The sequence below is a fragment of the Mus caroli genome, chromosome 4 (assembly GCF_900094665.2).
Source record: "Mus caroli chromosome 4, CAROLI_EIJ_v1.1, whole genome shotgun sequence".
NCBI classification, from domain to species: domain Eukaryota; kingdom Metazoa; phylum Chordata; class Mammalia; order Rodentia; family Muridae; genus Mus; species Mus caroli.
The window spans coordinates 131,040,756-131,059,429 of record NC_034573.1 but is presented as its reverse complement, the minus strand read 5'-3'; the positions used below and the strand labels follow the sequence as shown (position 1 = coordinate 131,059,429).

General features: G+C 52.9%; 1 protein-coding gene across 2 annotated transcripts in view; it reads right to left on the bottom strand.

Annotated features, from left to right (window-relative positions):
* Positions 1–10,704, bottom strand: part of Fam131c (family with sequence similarity 131 member C) — a 16,466-nt gene extending 5,762 nt beyond the window's left edge. For both annotated transcript variants that reach the window (XM_021160535.2, XM_021160536.2), the window contains exon 1: positions 10,519–10,704. In XM_021160535.2, the coding sequence (XP_021016194.1) occupies positions 10,519–10,540 (22 nt within the window). In that variant the 5' untranslated portion in view covers positions 10,541–10,704. The remainder of the gene's footprint in view (positions 1–10,518) is intronic.
* Between the last annotated feature and the right edge of the window lie 7,970 nt (positions 10,705–18,674).

Sequence of the window (18,674 nt, the reverse complement as noted above, 5' to 3'; positions counted from 1 at the left end):
ACCAGGCTGGCCTCAAACTCAGAAATCCGCCTGCCTCTGCCTCCCAAGTGCTGGGATTAAAGGTGTGTGCCACCACTGCCCGGCTGAACTAATAAATTAAATAAATAAATAAATAAATAAATAAATAAATAAATAAATAAATAATGTAAGGCATCTTGATTCCTTCTCCTCTTCTGCCTCCATCTTGACACAGAAACCTCTCTCTCTCTCTCTCTTTCTCTCTCTCTCTCTCTTTTGATTTATTTATTTATTATATGTGAGTACACTGTAGCTGTCTTCAGATCACTCCAGAAGAGGGCATCAGATCCCATTACAGATGGTTGTGAGCCACCATGTGGCTGACGGGATTTGAACTCAGGACTTCCGGAAGAGCAGTAGGTGCTCTTAAACCGCTGAGCCATCTCTCCAGCCCTTGACACAGACACTTTCTATGTAACCCAGGCTATCTTTGAACTTCTTGCCGCGGCCTGCTAGGCAGCTGGAACTATAGGTCTGTGTCAATGTACCCCACACTGTTGTAATTTTTTCTTTTTACTTTATATTTTTGAGATAGGGTCTCACCATGTAGCTCTAACCAGCCCTGACTGACCTAGAACTTTCTATGTAAACCAGCTGGCCTTGAACTCACAGAGATCCACCTGCCTCTGTCTCTCAAGTGCTAGGATAAAAGGAGTGTGGCACATTTTAATTTAAAAATGTTGCAAAGCAGTGGTGGCACACACCTTTGATCCCACCATGAAGAAGGCAGAGGCAGGCAGATCTCTGTGGGTTTAAGCCCAGCCTGGACTACAGAGTGAGTCTGAGGATCTGGACAGATGGCTCAGCAGTGAAGAGCACGTCCAGAGGACCTGGGTTCAATTCCCCGTACCCACAATGCAGTTCACAGCTATCTGCAACTCCACTTCTTGAGGATCCAACACCCTTCTCTGGTCTCTGAGTATCCATGCATAGTATACAGACATCCATGCAGGCAAAACACACAATCTACATAAAATAAGAGGTTTGTTTGTTTGTTTGTTTGTTTGTTTGTTTGTTTGTTTTTCGAGACAGGGTTTCTCTGTAGCCCTGGCTGTCCTGGAACTCACTCTGTAGACCAGGCTGGCCTCGAACTCAGAATACCTGCCTCTGCCTCCCAAGTGCTGGGATTAAAGGCATGCGCCACCATGCCCGGCTGACGTTTGTTTGTTTTGTCTTTGGTTTTGGTTTTTCAAGACAGAGTTTCTCTGTGTAGCTTTGGCTGTCCTGGAACTCACTCTGTAGACCAAGCTGGCCTTGAGCTCAAAAATCCATGTGCTTCTGCGTCCCAGGTGCTGGGAGGAACAGCGTGCGTGCCAGCTCAGCTATAAATTTTTTTAATGTCACTTACTCTTTTGTAATAACTTAGATTAATATACAAACATATTCTATATTTTCTTTTACTTTGAGATGACATTTCCATGTTTGTGTGTGAGTGTGTGAGATGTGTGTGTGTGTGTGTGTGTGTGTGTGAGAGAGAGAGAGAGAGAGACAGAGAGAGACAGAGAGAGACAGACAGACAGACAGACAGACAGAGACAGACAGACAGAGACAGAGAGAGAATGTATATTGGGTTAGATAGAGGACACTTGGGTATTGTTCTTCAGGAGCTGTTTAGTATGTATGTATGTATGTATGTATGTATGTATGTATGTATTTTGGTTTTTTGAGACAGGGTTTCTCTGTATAGCCCTGGCTGTCCTGAAACGCAGTCTGTAGACCAGGCTGACCTGGAACTCAGCAATCCTCCTGCCTCTGCCTCCCAAGTGCTGGGATTAAAGGCATGCACCACCACTGCCTGGCTCTTATTCATTTATTTTTGAGGTAGGGTCTCTCACTGGACCAGAACTTGCCATGTAGGCTAGGCCAACTGGCTAGTGACCTCTATCTGCCTCTGGGCCCCAGAGCTGGGACCACAAGTGCAGGCTGCCATGCCTGGCCTCCTGACATGGGCTTGGGGAATGGAATGCAGGAAGGTTGCCAACTAAATGATCTCCCCAAGTCCCTGCTTGGTCACAGCAGCCCCAGCACCAGCCACAGGGCCCAGCACACAGCAGGCTGTCATTAGGGGCTTCTCAAAGGAAGAAAGCAGAGAGTTCAGACATCCTCCCAGCAAGCCAGCATTAGTTAGAACTCCAGATGATCAAAACAGCTGGGCTCTGTCTCCAGCCACAGACAGGTCAGGGAAGAAAGGGGTCCCAACAGAGGGGAGGCCTCAGAGCTAACACCTCAGGAGCACCCATCCTCGTTGCAGGGAGGAAGGTGAGTGTAGGCCTGTGGTCAAGGTGAGAGTTCTCAGCCAAATTACATTCTGAAAGAGCTGGGACCTTCCCAAGGCTGGGATGCTGAGCCAAGGCCCAGGCTGGAGCCAGGCTGTCTGGGACACTACAGGAGAAGGCAAGGTGATGGCCAGTGTCCTCTCCTGCCCCAAAGTGACCCAGACATAAGGAGGGCAAGGCACAGAGGACCACATGGGTTCTGAGACTGAGGGCTGAGCCATGTGCTCAGACTCTGCAGGGCCCAGCACAGCCTGCTGTGTGCCAGTCCTGGCCATGTGACCCTGATTTATTGTTGCACTTCTCTGGGCTCCAGCACCTCCCAAGTCTACAGAGGAAAGACTCCAAGGCAGGGCTGGGGGCGCCAGCCCTGCAGCAGTCATGCATGACATTCATTAGGTTTATCTCTCATTCGTTTGCTGCTATTTATTTATTTATTTATGATCTCTAGCTGGAAATCACAACCAGGGCCTTATGCGTGATGGGCAAACACTCTATCACTGAACTACACTCTCAACCTGCTTCTCACCAGGTCTGTTTAGACAATAAAATGAGAATAGAAGAATATGGAAGCTATCAGAGCCAGAAGCAGTCCATGGCTCGGTCCCGTGTCCCAAAGTGCCTGTGCGTCACATGCACACCAGGCATGTCCTCCTGTGTGTCACTGGGGTGGGGGTGGGGGATGCCCACAGGTGAGAGAGTTTTCTAGCTGTGCAGAGGGTCAAGATAAAAGATACTTGTTTGCACAAGTCTGTCTTAGTTAATTTTTTATTGTGCTAAAGAGACCATGACTAAGGCAGCTTATAGAATAAACAGTTAGCTGGGGGGGGGGTTACGTTTCAGAGGGGAAATCTGCAGCCACCATGGAGGGGACACGGCGGCAGGCAGGGAGCTGTGGTACATATCCGATGCACAAACACAAAGTGGGGAGGGAAGGAGAGAGGGAGGGGAGAAGGGAGGGAGGGAGAGAGGAAACGGCATGGGCTTTTCAAAATTTAACCCCCCCAAAAAATACAAAAAAAAAAAAAGAAGAAAATTCAAACCCCATCTCCAGCAACAGACTTCCTCCAGCAAGGCCACACCCCCCAATCCTTGCCAAACAGTTCCACTAGAGACCACACATTCAAATAGATGAGCCTATGGGGCCATATCTCATACCTTAAGGTATAACAAGAGCACTATGAATGATGCTCACCCAGGGGAATGTGCCTGCTGCCGATCTGGGGTCCAACCTTGAGAGCCAGAAGCTGACAGGAGAGAACTGATTCCCAAAAGTTGGTCTATGACCATCACACATATAATGTCATACAGACATACCCCTACACACACACACACCACACCACACCACACCACACCACACCACACCACAGCACATCACATCACATCACATCACATCACATCACATCACATCACATCACATCACATATGTATAAAAAAGGACAAAACCAGGGGCTGGAGAGATTGCTCAGTGGTTAGAGCACTGGCTACTTTCTCAGAAGACCTGGGTTCAATTTCCAGCACCCACATGGCAGCTGACAACTGCCTGTAATTTAGTTCCAGGGGATCTAATGCCCATCTCTGGCCTTCCTGGGCACTAGGGACATACATGGTACAGACAGACATGCAGGCAAAACACATATAGAATAAATTTTTCAAATTAACTTTGAAATATGTTTGGGCTGGAGAGATGGCTCAGAGCTTAAGAGCACTGACTGCTCTTCCAGAGGTCCTGAGTTCAATTCCCAGCAACCACATGGTGGCTTACAACCATCTGTAATGAGATCTGATGCCCTCTTCTGGTGTGTCTGAAGACAGCTACAGTGTACTTATATTTGTAAATAACTAATTTTTTTTAAAGTTTGAAAGCTGTGACTAGGTATGGTGGTTCATACTCGTGATCTCAATGCTGGAGACTGAGGCAGGAGGATGAGTACTTAAGTTAGAAGCCAGTCCAGGAGTATATGGTGTGCTCCAAGTCAGCCTGGATGACACAGCAACACACATAAACACACACAACACACACACATACACAGACAGACCATGTACCACATGTCACAGACACACTATATACCACAAAGACACAGATACAGACAACACACACACACACATACACGCACACACACATCACACCAAATAAAAAGTTCTGGAATTCTGCATGTTGTGCAAAGCCTGAGTCTGTCTAGCTGCAGGGTGGTGCAGGGTACCTGAATGGGTGTCGGGGCGCTTCTAGACTCCCTGGGGGCTCTTCAGCTACAGAGCAACGGGTGACAGGGATGGTAAGGAGCCAGCACAGCAGGTGACACCAGAGGCTGGCTGAAGTGCTGGTGGGCTGGTGGCCTCCTGACTTCAGCCTCCCTTGCCTGTCTGACCTCCCTCCCATCTGGGATCCAGGCGCCCTAACTAAGTCTCCCTCTGCCCCTGGAGACTTTAGCCCCATGATGTCATGGCCTGGTTGCCATCGCGATGTCAGGTAATGAAGCAGCCCAGGGTGAAATCACAGGCTGCTCTTAGCCCAGCTGGGACCTGGATGCATCATGGCCTTGGTGACTGGAAAAACACATTGTCATGTAGGGTGGGGCTGGGGGGACAGCTCCGGGGACCTCTAATGCCTGCTATTTTGGAAGCTTTCCCCAAGGGAGTCTTGTGGTGACATTCTCCTCCTTTTACAGCGTATACCCTACACCTTTGACCTCAATGTCCGAGGCCCCTTTTTGAACCTGCTCCCTCCCCCACCTCCTTGGGCTACAGGAGTGACCGCCCCCCTGGTTGCCATGGCAACATGAAGACCAAAAAAGGGGTGTCACCCAGAGCTCCCCATCCATCCTTCTGCTTATCAAGAATGCTTCGCAATCAGACAGTCAGCCTAACCACCCAGACAGTTCTCCATAATATCTAACCTGGGTTCTTCATGCTGTGACGCTTCCCCACCAACCTTATTTTCCCTGCTTGGTTCCTGGCTGACTCCGAGGCATAGCCCCTCAGTTTCCTCTCAGTTGCTTCAGAGCTGCCCAGAGTGTATACAGCTATCCACTGCGGCTCTGTGTCCCCGCCCGTTTAGTCACTGGGGTTGCCACCTGCACCTAGTGTTTCTCGGGAGCAGTGGCCTGTGGCCACTTGGGAGGAGGCGGTGCAGAAAGAGCAAAGAGGATTCTTTTTATCCCAGTAGCGGGAAGGAGTTGAAAAACAGTGTGCAGCAAGTTGGGCCCAAAGCTCACACACACACACACACACACACACACACACACACACACACACACCGTGCTGCCTCCCCAAAGTTCCCACCACCTGTGGCAAAAGGATGCACCAGGTGGTCCCTCCAGTGACAGATCAGCTGCCCTTGGCTCTGGAGAGAAGCGGCCTTGGGCTTAGTCCTCTGGTTCAGTCATGTCTTCCCCACATTTGTCCCGCTTCCCATCCACGTGTGCTGAGGGCTAAAGAGACCAACACCGAGGTGGCCAGGGCTCCCTCAGAGGAACTACCCTGTCTCTGTCCCTCAGTTTGTCTTTCGGGACAGTGGGATTTCTGAGTCCTGTTCCTGGACTGGGGTTTACCTTGGGAGCCCTCTGGTCCCTACAGACAGAGACCAGAAGTGTGAGTCACTGGCCTCTCTGCCTAGCGAGTCCCTGCCAAGAGAGCAGGCCATAGAAGTTGGCAGAGGACCATTCTCCAATGTCTTCCCAAACCACCTTGGGCCGTGATGGTCATATAATGGTCTGCTTGGCTGAGCTCAGAGGTGCCCCAGGAATCCCTTTCCAACCCCAACCAAGGGCTTCCACTCACCCCAGCTCCTTCCCAATCCGATCTGTCTCCCCTCCTGGGGCCCAGCCTACTTCAGTCACACCATCTCCAGGCAGCCCGCCAGGTCGGCCTAAGCCAACTAGGTGACTCCCTTGAGGGAGAAGCCTGGCCTGTGAGGACACACTGCCTGTTTATTAAGCATCTGCTCTGGGGTAGGCACCAAGCTGATTCCTCATCAATGATTTCGCTTTGAATCCTGCAAAGGACGTAGCGGCATACCCACTTGACAGATGAGAAAATGGAGTCTGGGACTTATCCAAGTCACTGGCTAGTAAAGGGTAGGGACAGAGCTAAATTTTGGGGGTAGTATGAAAGTCCAACCACCAAATAGTGCTGATCTCCAGAAAGGGACCTCCAGTCATCTTTTCTGGGGCGTGTGTGTGTGTGCCTCACTAGACTTCTTTAAATGTAAAACTGTCCCTCCCCTCAGACTGAATGAACTCTTAGAGGTCAAGTCCAGTCTACTCTTTCCTAAGTTTCCCACAAGGCCCACTGCAAAGTCGCTCCCAGCAGGAGCTCTGGCAGGCCCCACTCAGGACCTGTTCTTCAGACATATCAGATGTTTGACTCGTCAGGGAGCCAGTGTCTGCTCCTGTAACCACCAGTACGCTGGACACTAGAGACCCCACCCCCAACCCAGGGCAGGCCTGGAGGCTGACGGTCTGCTGTGGTGGGAGGGTTGATAGAAAAGATGTACAACTAGGGGATGGGGTGGGCACAGAGGGACCCAGAGACGGAGTGGGGGGTGGATTCTGGCTTCCTAGCTGTTTCGTTCTGCCAGCCGCTGCCAATGGCAGCCAAAAACCTAACCAGACACGGGAGGCCTTTGAGTGATCCCAGAAATCTGTTCGGAACTCTTGACCAGGTACCAAGTGCTTCGGGGGAGAGCAGGGAACCTTCGGGAACACAGAGTATAGGGTGGGGGTGAGGCCCAGCACTGGGGTCTACAGGCCCTGGATTTGCATCTGGGCAGCCTGGGGGGGGGGTTCTGCCTCTCTCTCTGAACTCACTTCCCTGCCAGGTTCAAGGAGAGCTAAGGAGTCAGGAGAGCAAAGGCTAGCCCAGCCTGGCTCAGAATAAGCATCCAATGAGTGATGGTTTAACAAGATGAGCCAGCGGCCCTGGGTGTGCCTCAGTGGACAGAGTGCTTGCCCAGCACGCGTGAAGCCCTGGGTTCGGTCCCTTAGCACCACACACGGGAGGCACGCACGGTGGTGCATGCCTGTAATCCTAGCGCCTGGGAAGCAGAGGTGAAAGGGTCAGAAGTTCAAGGTCACCCTCAGTTACATAGCAAGTTGCAGCTAGCCTGGGCTACTGGAGACCCTATTTAAACAAGGGGAAGAAAAAAGATAAATAGGGAAGACACAGTGGCCCAAACATGAAGTGCTAGTGTTTGGGAGACGGAAGCAGGAGGGTGACCTTGAGTTCAGCATCAGCCAGGCACTACAGGATAAGACCCCCGACTCGAAAGTAATAAATAAATATAAAGTTAAAATTTAGAAAAATAAAAATAGAAAAGGAACGCAAACTAGTTCTTAGATGTGGTGTGTGTGGTCGGTATCCCATGGTGCTTAGCACCTACTGCCTCCTGGGAGGAAGGAGGGGGTCCCCTTGCCTACCAGGAAGGCCTGGGGTAATCTGTCGCTGGAAGGCTGGTACACTAGCCCCACGAGAGAAGCAGCTATGGAGTGTTGATGTCCTCAATACTGATGCTAAGGGTGTCGTCACATCGCGACCCTCCCCCCACCCGTTCTAACACTCCCACACCGTTCCCATCCCCATTGAACTTGCTAAGATGACCCTCTGGGGAACACTGGCAGGGACTGGGGACTCTTGATCCTGTAGCCCAGCAGCAGAGGCTAACAGCTGGGCAGGGTGGATCTTTCAGGTATGGCCTGGACCTGGAAGAGGGGGACCCGCTAGACTCCATGGGGCATTCGTGCAAAGTTCATGATCCCTGACCTCCACTCCAGGCTCTGTACATGGCCCATGAAAACCCTTGGCAGGTGGGGACTGTGGTCAACCGAGGATCCCTGAGACGTCTGAACTCCACTAGGGCTGGCTGCTTGGTGCTGAGGCTGAGGGCCTAGCTGTGGAGAACTTAGAGCCGGGTCTTTGCTCTTTCCCAGTTTATGGCCCTAGGCAAGGTCGTGTAGTCATTTGTAAAATGCGGCTGACCACAGTATTTGGATGCATTAGTTTTTGTGTCTACAGGGTTTTAGAGTAGAACCCAGTGAGCCATAAAACTGTCCAAGTGACAGGTGAGCAGGTGACCTCTGCCCAGTGGGTCACCAGCTGGGTCTCTAGAAGGATGGTTGTCCTCTCTCCACGCATCCACCAGATCTCTCGCTTCTAAGCTTGCTGGGGTGCACGTTGAGACCTCTCAGGACAGAGAAGTTAAGACAATACAGCCTGATTTGGGGGTGTCACTCAGGAAGCCCAAAGTGCAGGATGAAGAATGGAGACTGTCCCAGCCAGCGTGACCACAAACTGCCCTGGCAGAGGGGAGTACGGGAGGAGCACGGGACTTGGAGACCCCAGGCCACAGACTCAGTGTGACTTTGGCAGGCATCACTGCTGTCTGGCCTCTATACTGTTCTGGGTGGCTCCTGTGCTCACAGGCCAGTGCACTCCGGCATGGGTTGGCCAAGGGGTGGAGAAGGGACCTGGTCACTAAGGAAAAATATCCAGATACCTCACACCCACAACTGCCTTCATGGGAGACCATCCATGAGTCGTTGGGGCTTCTGGGGACAGCTCAGACTCTGAGAGTGGACCAAAAACACCCTTCAGGGCTTTCCACTCTGAGAACTGTCCCACTGGCCAGGTGCTAGGCTGGGTTCCTCAGGTCTCAGCAGGCCAGGAGCCATACTGGATTTTCCCAGCTGCTTCTAACGTGGTGCCTGACACTCAGGAAGTACCTCGTCACCCCCAATCAGCTTGAACCAACTTCATACAGCTTGACCATGCTCCTCCTGTCCCTTACCGATGATCTCCCTGTCCCTACTGTCACCTTCTGGGGACCTCCTGAGTCACTTCCCTCAACACTCCCCCAGGAACCTGAGAGAGTCCAGGGAATGGGAGAGGGCTGCTTTCAACATTTCCCTGGAGGTCCCCAGGGGGCCTGCCCAGGCTACTCTAAAGCCACTTTACCTTTCTCTACCTGGGTAAATTACCAGTGACCAGTGCAATGGCGTCTTGCAAGACCTTGGGGCTGAGGTGAGTAGACTTGACCTCTGTACACTCTCACTCCTGGCCCCGCCCCCTGCTCCCACAGTGGGTAAGACTCCCAAGTGGGACAATGGCCCAACCTCTTTTTTTTTTTTTTTTTTTTTTTCTGGTTTTTCGAGATAGGGTTTCTCTGTATAGCCCTGGCTGTCCTGGTACTCACTTTGTAGACCAGGCTGACCTCGAACTCAGAAATCCACCTGCCTCTGCCTCCCAAGTGCTGGGATTAAAGGCGTGCACAACCACGCCCCGGCATGACCCAACCTCTTTTGAGGGGTTTGCTTTTTTTTTGACACAGGCTCTCATGTAGCCCAGGTTGGCCTCAAATTCTCTATGCTGTGGATGCTGGCCTTGAGCTCTTGATCTTCCACTTTCTGAGTGCAGGCATGTCCCCATACCCCACAGCCTCTCCTAAAATATTACTCCAAATACAAATATGCCCTCCCCACAGCATCTATGAAAGACCCTATGCACACACACACACACACACCCATTTACAGACAGTGTTCTCCCCAAACCCCACAGATGAGGGACAGTCACTCCAGTTTTCTGGAATCACCTTGGAATGGCCAAGGTGCCAGGTGAGAGACAAAGACCCAGGGGTTACTGGGAGCATCAGCTGTCCTCTGTCCTCTCCTGTCCCCTGAGCAGGGGTGGGGGTGGGGATGGAGTTAGGGATGAGGGTGGGGAAGAGGGAGCCTTGATAACCTGTTCATCCCTACTGACCCCTTCCTGCGTGGGGTGGGGGTGGGGTTCTGGGGCTAAAGACACAGGCACCCCGAGAGGAGAAAAGGGATCCTGGCTTAGAAAGGCCTGCCTGCATCTTGAGCGGGAGCGAGGTCTGTCTGTCTTCCGGGAGCTCAGTGGCCCATAAGAGGACCAGAAAAAAACAGGAAGCCTCCCTCCCCTCTCAGGCACACTGCAGGAGGCGTGTAGCTGCGGGGAAGAAAGCATGGCACCCGGACCTTGCTTCATGCCACCTGCCGGGTGCCGAGTGGGGCGTGGGGTGCGGAGACCTCCGCCCGCTCTGCGCGCTGCTCGTCCCCCTCCCGAGCTCTGTCCCCGTGGGGGGCACCGTGTCCTCTGGGGCGCGGCTGATCCATGAAGGGCGGACACCCACCCTGGCTTCCCTGAGCAGAGCGCTGGTGCCGCCCCCCACCCCTCCCGGTCCTCGCCGCGTCCCGGACCGTCCTGTCCTCACCTCGCGACACACAGGATCCCATCACGGGGCGGCGGGGCCGGGCCACTGCGCCTGGGGTGCGGTGGGCGGCCGCGCGCTCATGTCTCCGTGGGCCGGGGCTGCGCGGCTCGCCCTCCGCTCGCTCCTGGGTCGCTGTCCCCGCTGCCGCGTCCGGATCGCCTCGCGCCGCGCCCGCAGCTGCCAAGGCCAGGCGACACCGCGGCGGGCGGGGACCCCGGGAGCGCGGAGGGGGCGGGGCTGGGGTGCGCCCCGCCCACTCCGTGCCAGTGTACCTGTTGTCGCTAACCAAAGTACCGCAAACCAAAGTAACGGGGACGGCCCTGTAAGGAAGACTTCTAGTTTCAAATCTGAGTAGCGCCTGCTTTCTGGAGCTCAAGGTCAGGGGAAAGGGCTGGGAAGGGGAATTCTGCAAAGATGAGCCTCATCCCACTGTGCACAATGAGCAAGATCGAGCTTTGTTTTATTTTGTTTTATTTTATTTTATTTTATTTTATTGGCTTTTCGAGACAGGATTTCTCTGAATAGCCCTGGCTGTCCTGGAACTCAGTCTGTAGACCAGGTTGTCCTCGAACTCAGAAATCTGCGTGCCTCTGCCTCCCAAGTTCTGGGATTAAAGGCGTGCGCCACCACTGTCCGGCCCCGAGCTTTATTTTTAGTGTTAGTGTGTGTGTGTGTGTGTGTGTGTGTGTGTGTGTGTGTGTGTGTGATCAAAGTACACTTGGGGGGGGGGGGACTCTATTCTTTCTTTCCACTATGTGGGTCTCAGGGATCAAACTTGGTGATCAGACTTCCCGGTAAGTACCTTTACCTGCTGAGCCATCTCGCCAGCCTCCAGGGCAGGGGTTTTTGATAGTCACCTGCTTATGGGAGGATGCTGGTCCAGGGTGGGAGTTCTGAGGGAGGACCAAGACACTGCATTAGTGGCCTCCTGGCTAGATAAGCAGTCTCATGCAAGAAGGTAGGCTACCTCCCAGGGCTCCTCTGGAGCAAGGAACTATAGGCAAGCCCTAGCTAGGAACTTCTGTCATGGAATGGTAGAGGCTAATTGCTGGCACTTGTATGGCTGTTAGTGTGTGTGTATGTGTGTGTGTGTGTGTGTGTGTGCATGTATGTGCATGTGCCTGTGTGTGTGTATGTGTTCCTCTTCTCACACATATGCACTGTGTGCATTCACATGCACTCATTTAGGATCCTGGAGAGAGTGGTCAGATGTACTGTGACAAACCTTGCCAGGCCTGAAGCACCCTTTGTCTGAGGCCCCATGCTGTCTCTGGTGCTGTAAGACCTAGGTGTGAATGGAGACCTGGCTCATATAGACAGTGTTACTTAAACACACAACTGAATCTGAAAGGAAAAACACACGGATATCACTGCTCCGTACACAACACAGGACAACAGGGGGCATGCATCACAGATAGCCCTGAGACCAGTGACTTACAGTGCACAGGAGCAGGCATGAGGTCACTTCTATAATGCCAGCACTTGGGAGGTAGAATCAGGGTGGTCAGAAGTTCAAGGTCATCTTTGGTTACATAGTGAGTTCAAGGTCAGCCTGGGTTACATGAGACCCTGCCTCAAAAAAGAAAAGGGAGAAGAATATAAAGTATATGTAAGGATGTGCCTGGATTATGCGGAAATACCGTACCGTTGTAACAAAGGGCTGGAACCCCTGGTGGCCGATCGCTCGAGGACCCCAAGGGTCGGCTGTTGTGACTTCAGCCTCCTATATCCACAGAGGCAACTGAAGACCAGCAGTCATGTGAAGCGCTGAGTACTTGCAAGCGTAAACCACACTTGAATGTCCGTCCTCCAGTGTCCCATCCCGCCTGCTCTGGGCCCAGGTACTCTGCTCTCTAAGCCTAGCCTCGCTGAGGTGGCTGTGAGGGGACCGTCCTTTATCATAAGGACACCCAGGTGACTCACTTGGTGTCAGGGTTTCTCCCACCCCTGTATGGAGAAGGAAAGACAGATCTGCCTACGGCCAGGCTCTGGTCCTGTCCTGTGCATGAGACCTGGTACCAAGCAGGCAGATGTGTCTGCCCTTCTGACTGGATGTGGCTTGGAGGCACAGCTCTGACTCACCATGATGTAAGAGCGGGAGATGGTCACAGCTGCTGATGTTCCTGCTGGCAGCCTAAAAGCCTAGGGGCTGGGGTGGAGGTGAAGGAACAGGACCCGTGAGGAGCGGAGAGACAGGGCAGTTCCCGGGGTAGGAGGTGCCTGGGATGGGGAAAGATGCACTGAGTGAGCAGAAGGGTCATTTGTGGCCAACTCAAGGACACAGGTCAGGGGTGGGGTGGATGCTTCTGCCTATCCCATGTATTTACACTGTTTAGCCTCCCGCTGATTCTATCTTGTCACTCTACAGCACTGGTACCGTCCTGAGAGACCAGGCCATACTGGGGGAAGGTGGATGGTGGCTCTTCCTTGTATGCCCACATTCACCTTCCCAGTCCTTGGAATTCTGCTGAAGCAGACGATGTGCAGACAGGTCCAAGATGTGTGGCTGCCCTCCCCGGGACAACAGTCTGTCCTTTCCCAGTTCACCCCACAGCCCATCTGCCCTGTGACCATCCTCTGACCTCCTCGGGTGTCCTCCTGACACACCCACTCATGGGAGAGAGGGGAAGAAACCTGGAGCACCGTGCCTGGGCATGCCTGTCACCCCTCATGTTCTTTTCTCCTGGCACAAGCTTGAGAACCCAGGCAGAGCCCCGTCTCGTGGCTGTCCATCAATGGGCAGACATCTGCAGCTCTGAGAGCCCGCCCTGCTGTGGGTATTGAAGCATGGAGAAGGGATATTACAGGGATGGATGAGAGAAAGATTAATCTGCAGGAGACACTCCAGTGGTGAATCAGACCCATGCCTGCCTGGCAGTCCCAGGGTCAGTGGGAACACGGTGGAGAGAGCCATGTGTGAACTGAGCTCAGGGTCGGGATGGAGTGTGCTGCCCCTATTGCCAATAAAGCCTATGAGGTGACAGCTCCTGCCAAGGGCCAAGGGGACATGGGGACAGCTTTAAGTCTACGGTGATCCTGAAACCAGACATTGAAGGTTGGCAGCTAGAACTGGTGGGTGACTCTCTGTACACAGAGGATTGAAAACAGGGATACACTTGGGGACACTCTGGGCACATGTGACACCAGGGGAGCAGTAGGAGAGGTTGAGGCTGTACCCCCTCCCCCATGGACATTCTAGAGGATTCTCTATTAAGCACAATAGCAGCCATCCTCATCTGCTCGTATGTGCCCTGCTCGAAAGAGGCCATTGGCTTGCTGACCACTGATACTCTCTCAAACAAGAAGATGGGAAGACCATGGGATCCTTGTCTGGGATTCCAGATGCTCCTCTCAGCTCTCTGATTGTAATTCTGCTCTCAGGGGTGGCTAGAATATATACACTCGGGAAAGTCGATTGAAGGGGGTTGCATCCATATGGCTATGGAGAAGCCGTCATCCGTTCTGGATGAAGTAGCTGCTGTATACTTTGGGATCCTCCCCCCTCGGTCTCCTGCAGGTAACTCCTCACCCACACTCTGTAAGCAAGCTCAATAAATTCATTGGCTCCCCGGGGTGGACTGTGGTGGAATCACACTTGAGTTTGCCATGAGACCTTGCGAGGAGTCTCTCCAAGAGAGGCAAAACCTGATAACAGGAACAGCAGAGGGCCTGGCAGACCTGAGTGGGCATCCGTCTGGTAGCTGGGAGAACCCTTAGTAGGTGCCCAGTTAATAGGTGGTGACTGTCCCAGGTGTCAGGTCTAGAAGATGGATCATGGCCGAGACACCGTCGGCCTGCCCCTCACCAGCGGGTACTTGCTGAGCCCTGGTGTGTCCAGCAAGGGCTGTATGGTGTAGAGACTCTGCCCTGCACACTAGAGCCTACAATGTCAGTGGAGGAATTCAATGCTGGGGTTTCTCTCTCAAGCAGTGACCAGGGTCCACTTGGAACCACATAGGGCAGGTAGAGCCCTTGTGAAATGGAGAAAGGACCTGGCCTAGTCTGGGGCTTGGGAGGCATATCCTGGGAGCAATGAGGGTGGAGCCAGCTGCCCAAGAACATATGAGACTCAGAAGGGCAGAGAGAGAGAGAGAGAGAGAGAGAGAGAGAGAGAGAGAGAGAGAGAGAGAGAGAGAGAGAGGAGTCTGCCAGTGGTCAGTTGTCCTGGGGGTGGGAGGGAGGAAAGACCCAGGAGATTGAAGAGAAGGCAAAAATCTTGGGTAGGTTCCAGCAATCAGAGCTTGAAGCCTTTCCAGAAAGATCTAGAAATAAGGCAATGTGCCTGCCGCCCTTGGAATATGTCCATTCTCGCCTGGACTGGGGCTTCCAACTGGACTCGAAGGTCAGACGTCTCCCTGACCCCAGAACAACAGGTGAACTAGGTTGGGGGGACAGGCATGCACACTCTGTCTGATGGAGGAGACAGAGTCCTGAGGGATCTCAGTTTGATCGAGGCAGTGATAGCCACTGTCCATGGCTCGGCCCTGGGATGGCAGCGAGAGACAGAGTAAATACTTCAGGGAGTAAATAGTACTGTGAAGAAAAGAGGGATATTAAGTTCATTTCTTAAATGCCTAGTGTAGGCCTAGTCAATGGTGGCTGCTTCCCAACAGGATCCCTTTCTCAGAGACCAGGAATTGGTGTTGTAACTCTAGTTCTAAAGATCTCTGCGAGCAGAGGAGCCCCTGCCGGAACCAAGGACTAAGTTGTCTTGAGTTGTACATGTCATACAGCAAGTGACCACCAGGGGGCAGCCTAAGGCGGCATCTTTCTAAATCCTTTTCAGGTTGCTTTTTGCCCTTGGCCAGTTGACACAGAAAGTACCACGCTGGCAACAGTGACCCAGCCAGGGCTCAAGGTTGTGCACACTGTGATCTGAACTTGGTACCCTGTGACGGGGAGGGACTGAAACATTGTCCCAGCCTCTGGTCACTGGCCCCGAGGTTTACCATGGTTGTCTGCATGTGTCACTTCTCCTGAGCCACAACTCCAAGGCTGCATCCCTCCCCGCAGAAGGGGACCCTGTTCTAATAGAACATCTCTATATAGAATACGTCCCCATCAGTCTGAGATCTGCATATCCCTGAGCCCACTGTGCAGATGTGGAGGCTGAGAACCAAGAGACCCCAGGATCCAGTGCGCACACGGGGTGGGGGTGGGGTGGCTGCCTTTTGGAGACCTACCTGGCTGGGAGTCCCAGGGGCTAGAGGAGGAGCCTGGAAAAGTCATGACCTCAGAAAGCCACAGTCAGCTACTCAGGGGCAGGGGACTTCCAGTGAGAGTCTGATGCCAGAATCCTCATGTATCCAGGTAGGCTAAGCAGAACAAGAGGTTCCCAGTAGAAAACCCTCAGGAGCTGACTGCTGTACCCTGTCCTGAGCACTGGGGACATTGATATGAGGTTAGCCAGCCTAGAAGCTCACAGGTGCCATGACACCTGGTCGTGAGGGTAGTCTTTACCATTAAGGAGCTCTGCTGGGCCAGATGGGACCTTGGTGACAATTCAGGCATTCGGGTTAATATCAGCATGGTGCCCTGGATGATGCTATCAATCCATTGAACCCTCCAGTAGCCCAAGAGGTGAGCCCACGCCATGGTCACGTTAGAAACACACACCACTCAGTGACACCTCAGCCCAGTTCCCCTTTGTCATAACCTGTGAGATGACTCCAAACCCAGGCACTCCTGGGTCCTCTGGGACCAGCACTGCCCTCTCTATTCCATCTCTGGATATTTATGCAAGCCGTACACACTCCCACCCCTACCCCCATTCCCACCCCCACCCCACCCCACCCCACCCTGCTCCCTCCACCAGGCCACACCATGCATGTCTGTGCTTTGCATCCTGCCCCTTCAACTTTATCTTCATTCTCCAAACTTCCTGTAAGATGCTCACCACCCACACAATGGGATGTGGAAGAGAGGGTACAGGTGGGAGGGAGCCAGCAGTCCTGGAGATGGAAAGCCGGTGTGGTGTTAGCAAACAACGGCTCACAGCCTGTTTCTATAAATAAAGTTTTATTTAAACACATTCACGCTTATTCATACACCTATTTTCTATAGCTGTTGCGCTTTATAATAGTGGAGGTGTGGCAGACGCGGCAACCCTCAAAGCTGAGAATGGAAATGTTTGCCAGTATCTGGCTGAGGGGATACCGGGCTCAGAAGCACCAGGAAGAGCATAGCAGAGGGGTGGGAATTGAGATTGTGGCTCATACTGGCTGATTTTTTTTTCTGATCCCCCCCATCCCCACCCCAAGTGCCTGAGCAAGCTGACCTGGGCAGGAGATGTTAAAAACACAATAGCTCAGCCTCTCTGAAAGTCAGGCTAGATCTGGATTCTCCTCAGCAGCTGCTGATCATACCAGGCTGGCGGAGAGTCCTGCTAGCATCTGCTCTTTGGGAGCTGAATGGGAACTAGATAGATGGACGGGGACTCTGTTCTCTGGGAGCTCACAGGACACTGAGGAAAGATGTCCAAGCTGAAACCCAGATCAGAAGTCACAGCCTGTGGGATCTGCTCTTCCGCTCCTCCTCATGTGGTTTCCAGCCACTCAAGAAACATCCCCTAGTTGTCCTGGAGCAGGGAGGGACACCTTGTCTATACAGGTTAGCAGAGACCTGTGATGTTTGATGAACTAGCCAAGCCCTTGGTCCATGTCTGCAGGCAAAGCTCAAATTGTCGTGGGAAAGCCCCCGACGGTATTTAGGACAATGGGTTCTAGCCCAAGACTTATTTGGGCAAGTCCGTCCCTGCTGGGCCTCGGTGTGGTCGTCAGGAATCAGGGGGGGGGGGAAACACACCTGGAAGACCCTCCGGCTGCACACGCTAAGGCTCGCCTTTTCTCTTTTCAGGCCTCAGTTTGTCTCTGTAAAATGGGGACATGAATGATGGCCCTCCCACACTCTTGCAGCTGGTCCCAGTCCAGGGAGATCACAGATGGGAAAGCGCTTTGAGCTCCGTGGAAGAAAGGAATTCTATAAACCTAGGGGGTTATTATGCTGCGGATCTGGGAGCAAGCATGGGCTCGTGCCCAGAGCGCTACAGAAGTTTAGTCTGGCCGGTAGAGGGCGCTATAGAGAAGCTGAGTCTTGAATTGGAATCCATTTGGTCTATGAGTGTTCAGCATAGACATCAAGTCTGTAGTAGGGAGGATGGGGACATGGCTGTGAAGAAAGGGGACCCACAATGCTTCGGTATAGTGGTGGGGCCTGGTCAGGGTAAGAGCATGAAGCAAACTCATCTTAACACAGTGAGTTGGGAGCTAGGACGGGTACTAGACAGGCACAGGGACTCTCCTGCCTGGAAAGTTGAGCCTATGGAAAGTTGAGGAGAGATGTCAAGGCTGAGGCCTAGGTCAGAGCTTCAGGCTCCAGACTGTCTGTCCAAGAGAGCATGGAGAAGTGACACCTTCAAGTCCTGGATTAGACTGTGCTATCCGGGGGGCAAGTCCCTTGTTTCTCAAGGTGTCGTCTAATCCTCCCCATAAAAGGAGACGCATCATGACCATATGCTGCTATAGCTTGACTGACCAATCCCCGAGTGACAGCTTTTAAATAGGGCTAGACTGTTGCAAACCCCATGCTGCCATCATGGGTTACTTAATGGTTAAATGCTGGTAGTAGGCTCTGCCCATTCTCCCTTCCCAGCCCTGGAGATATCCAGAGCCCCTGAGAAGTGTTATCTCAGCACAGGTGTGGGAGGGGCCAGCAAAAGGATCCCTGTGGGCCTTATCGGGTCCCCAGGACCCGGATGAGAGCTGATGGCTGTTCCCAGGGGGTGAGACAGTAGTTATCAGGATCATGTCCTGGGAAGACCTTTCCTACCGATCTTGTACCCTACCCGGGTTGGTTTGGAGGTAGGGACCATGTTGAAGACAGAGTACAGAGCGGCAGGGGCTGAGGTTCAGAGAGGAGGATGCCCAAGCTGATGGGAATGGGGAAGAAAGGGATTTGAAGGAAGACAGGAAGCAGCCAGTCTTCCCCAGCCAACTCTCCAGCATCCTCCTCCCATGTGAGACTCTCTCTGAACCACAGTCTGCTTCTCTGTGAGATGGAAAAGTAGCCCCTTGGGTTACAGGGCTTCCAAGATTCCGCAAGATGGTCCTGCATCTCCAAAGAGTTCAAATGACCCCCTAGCATCTAGGGTGAGGCCC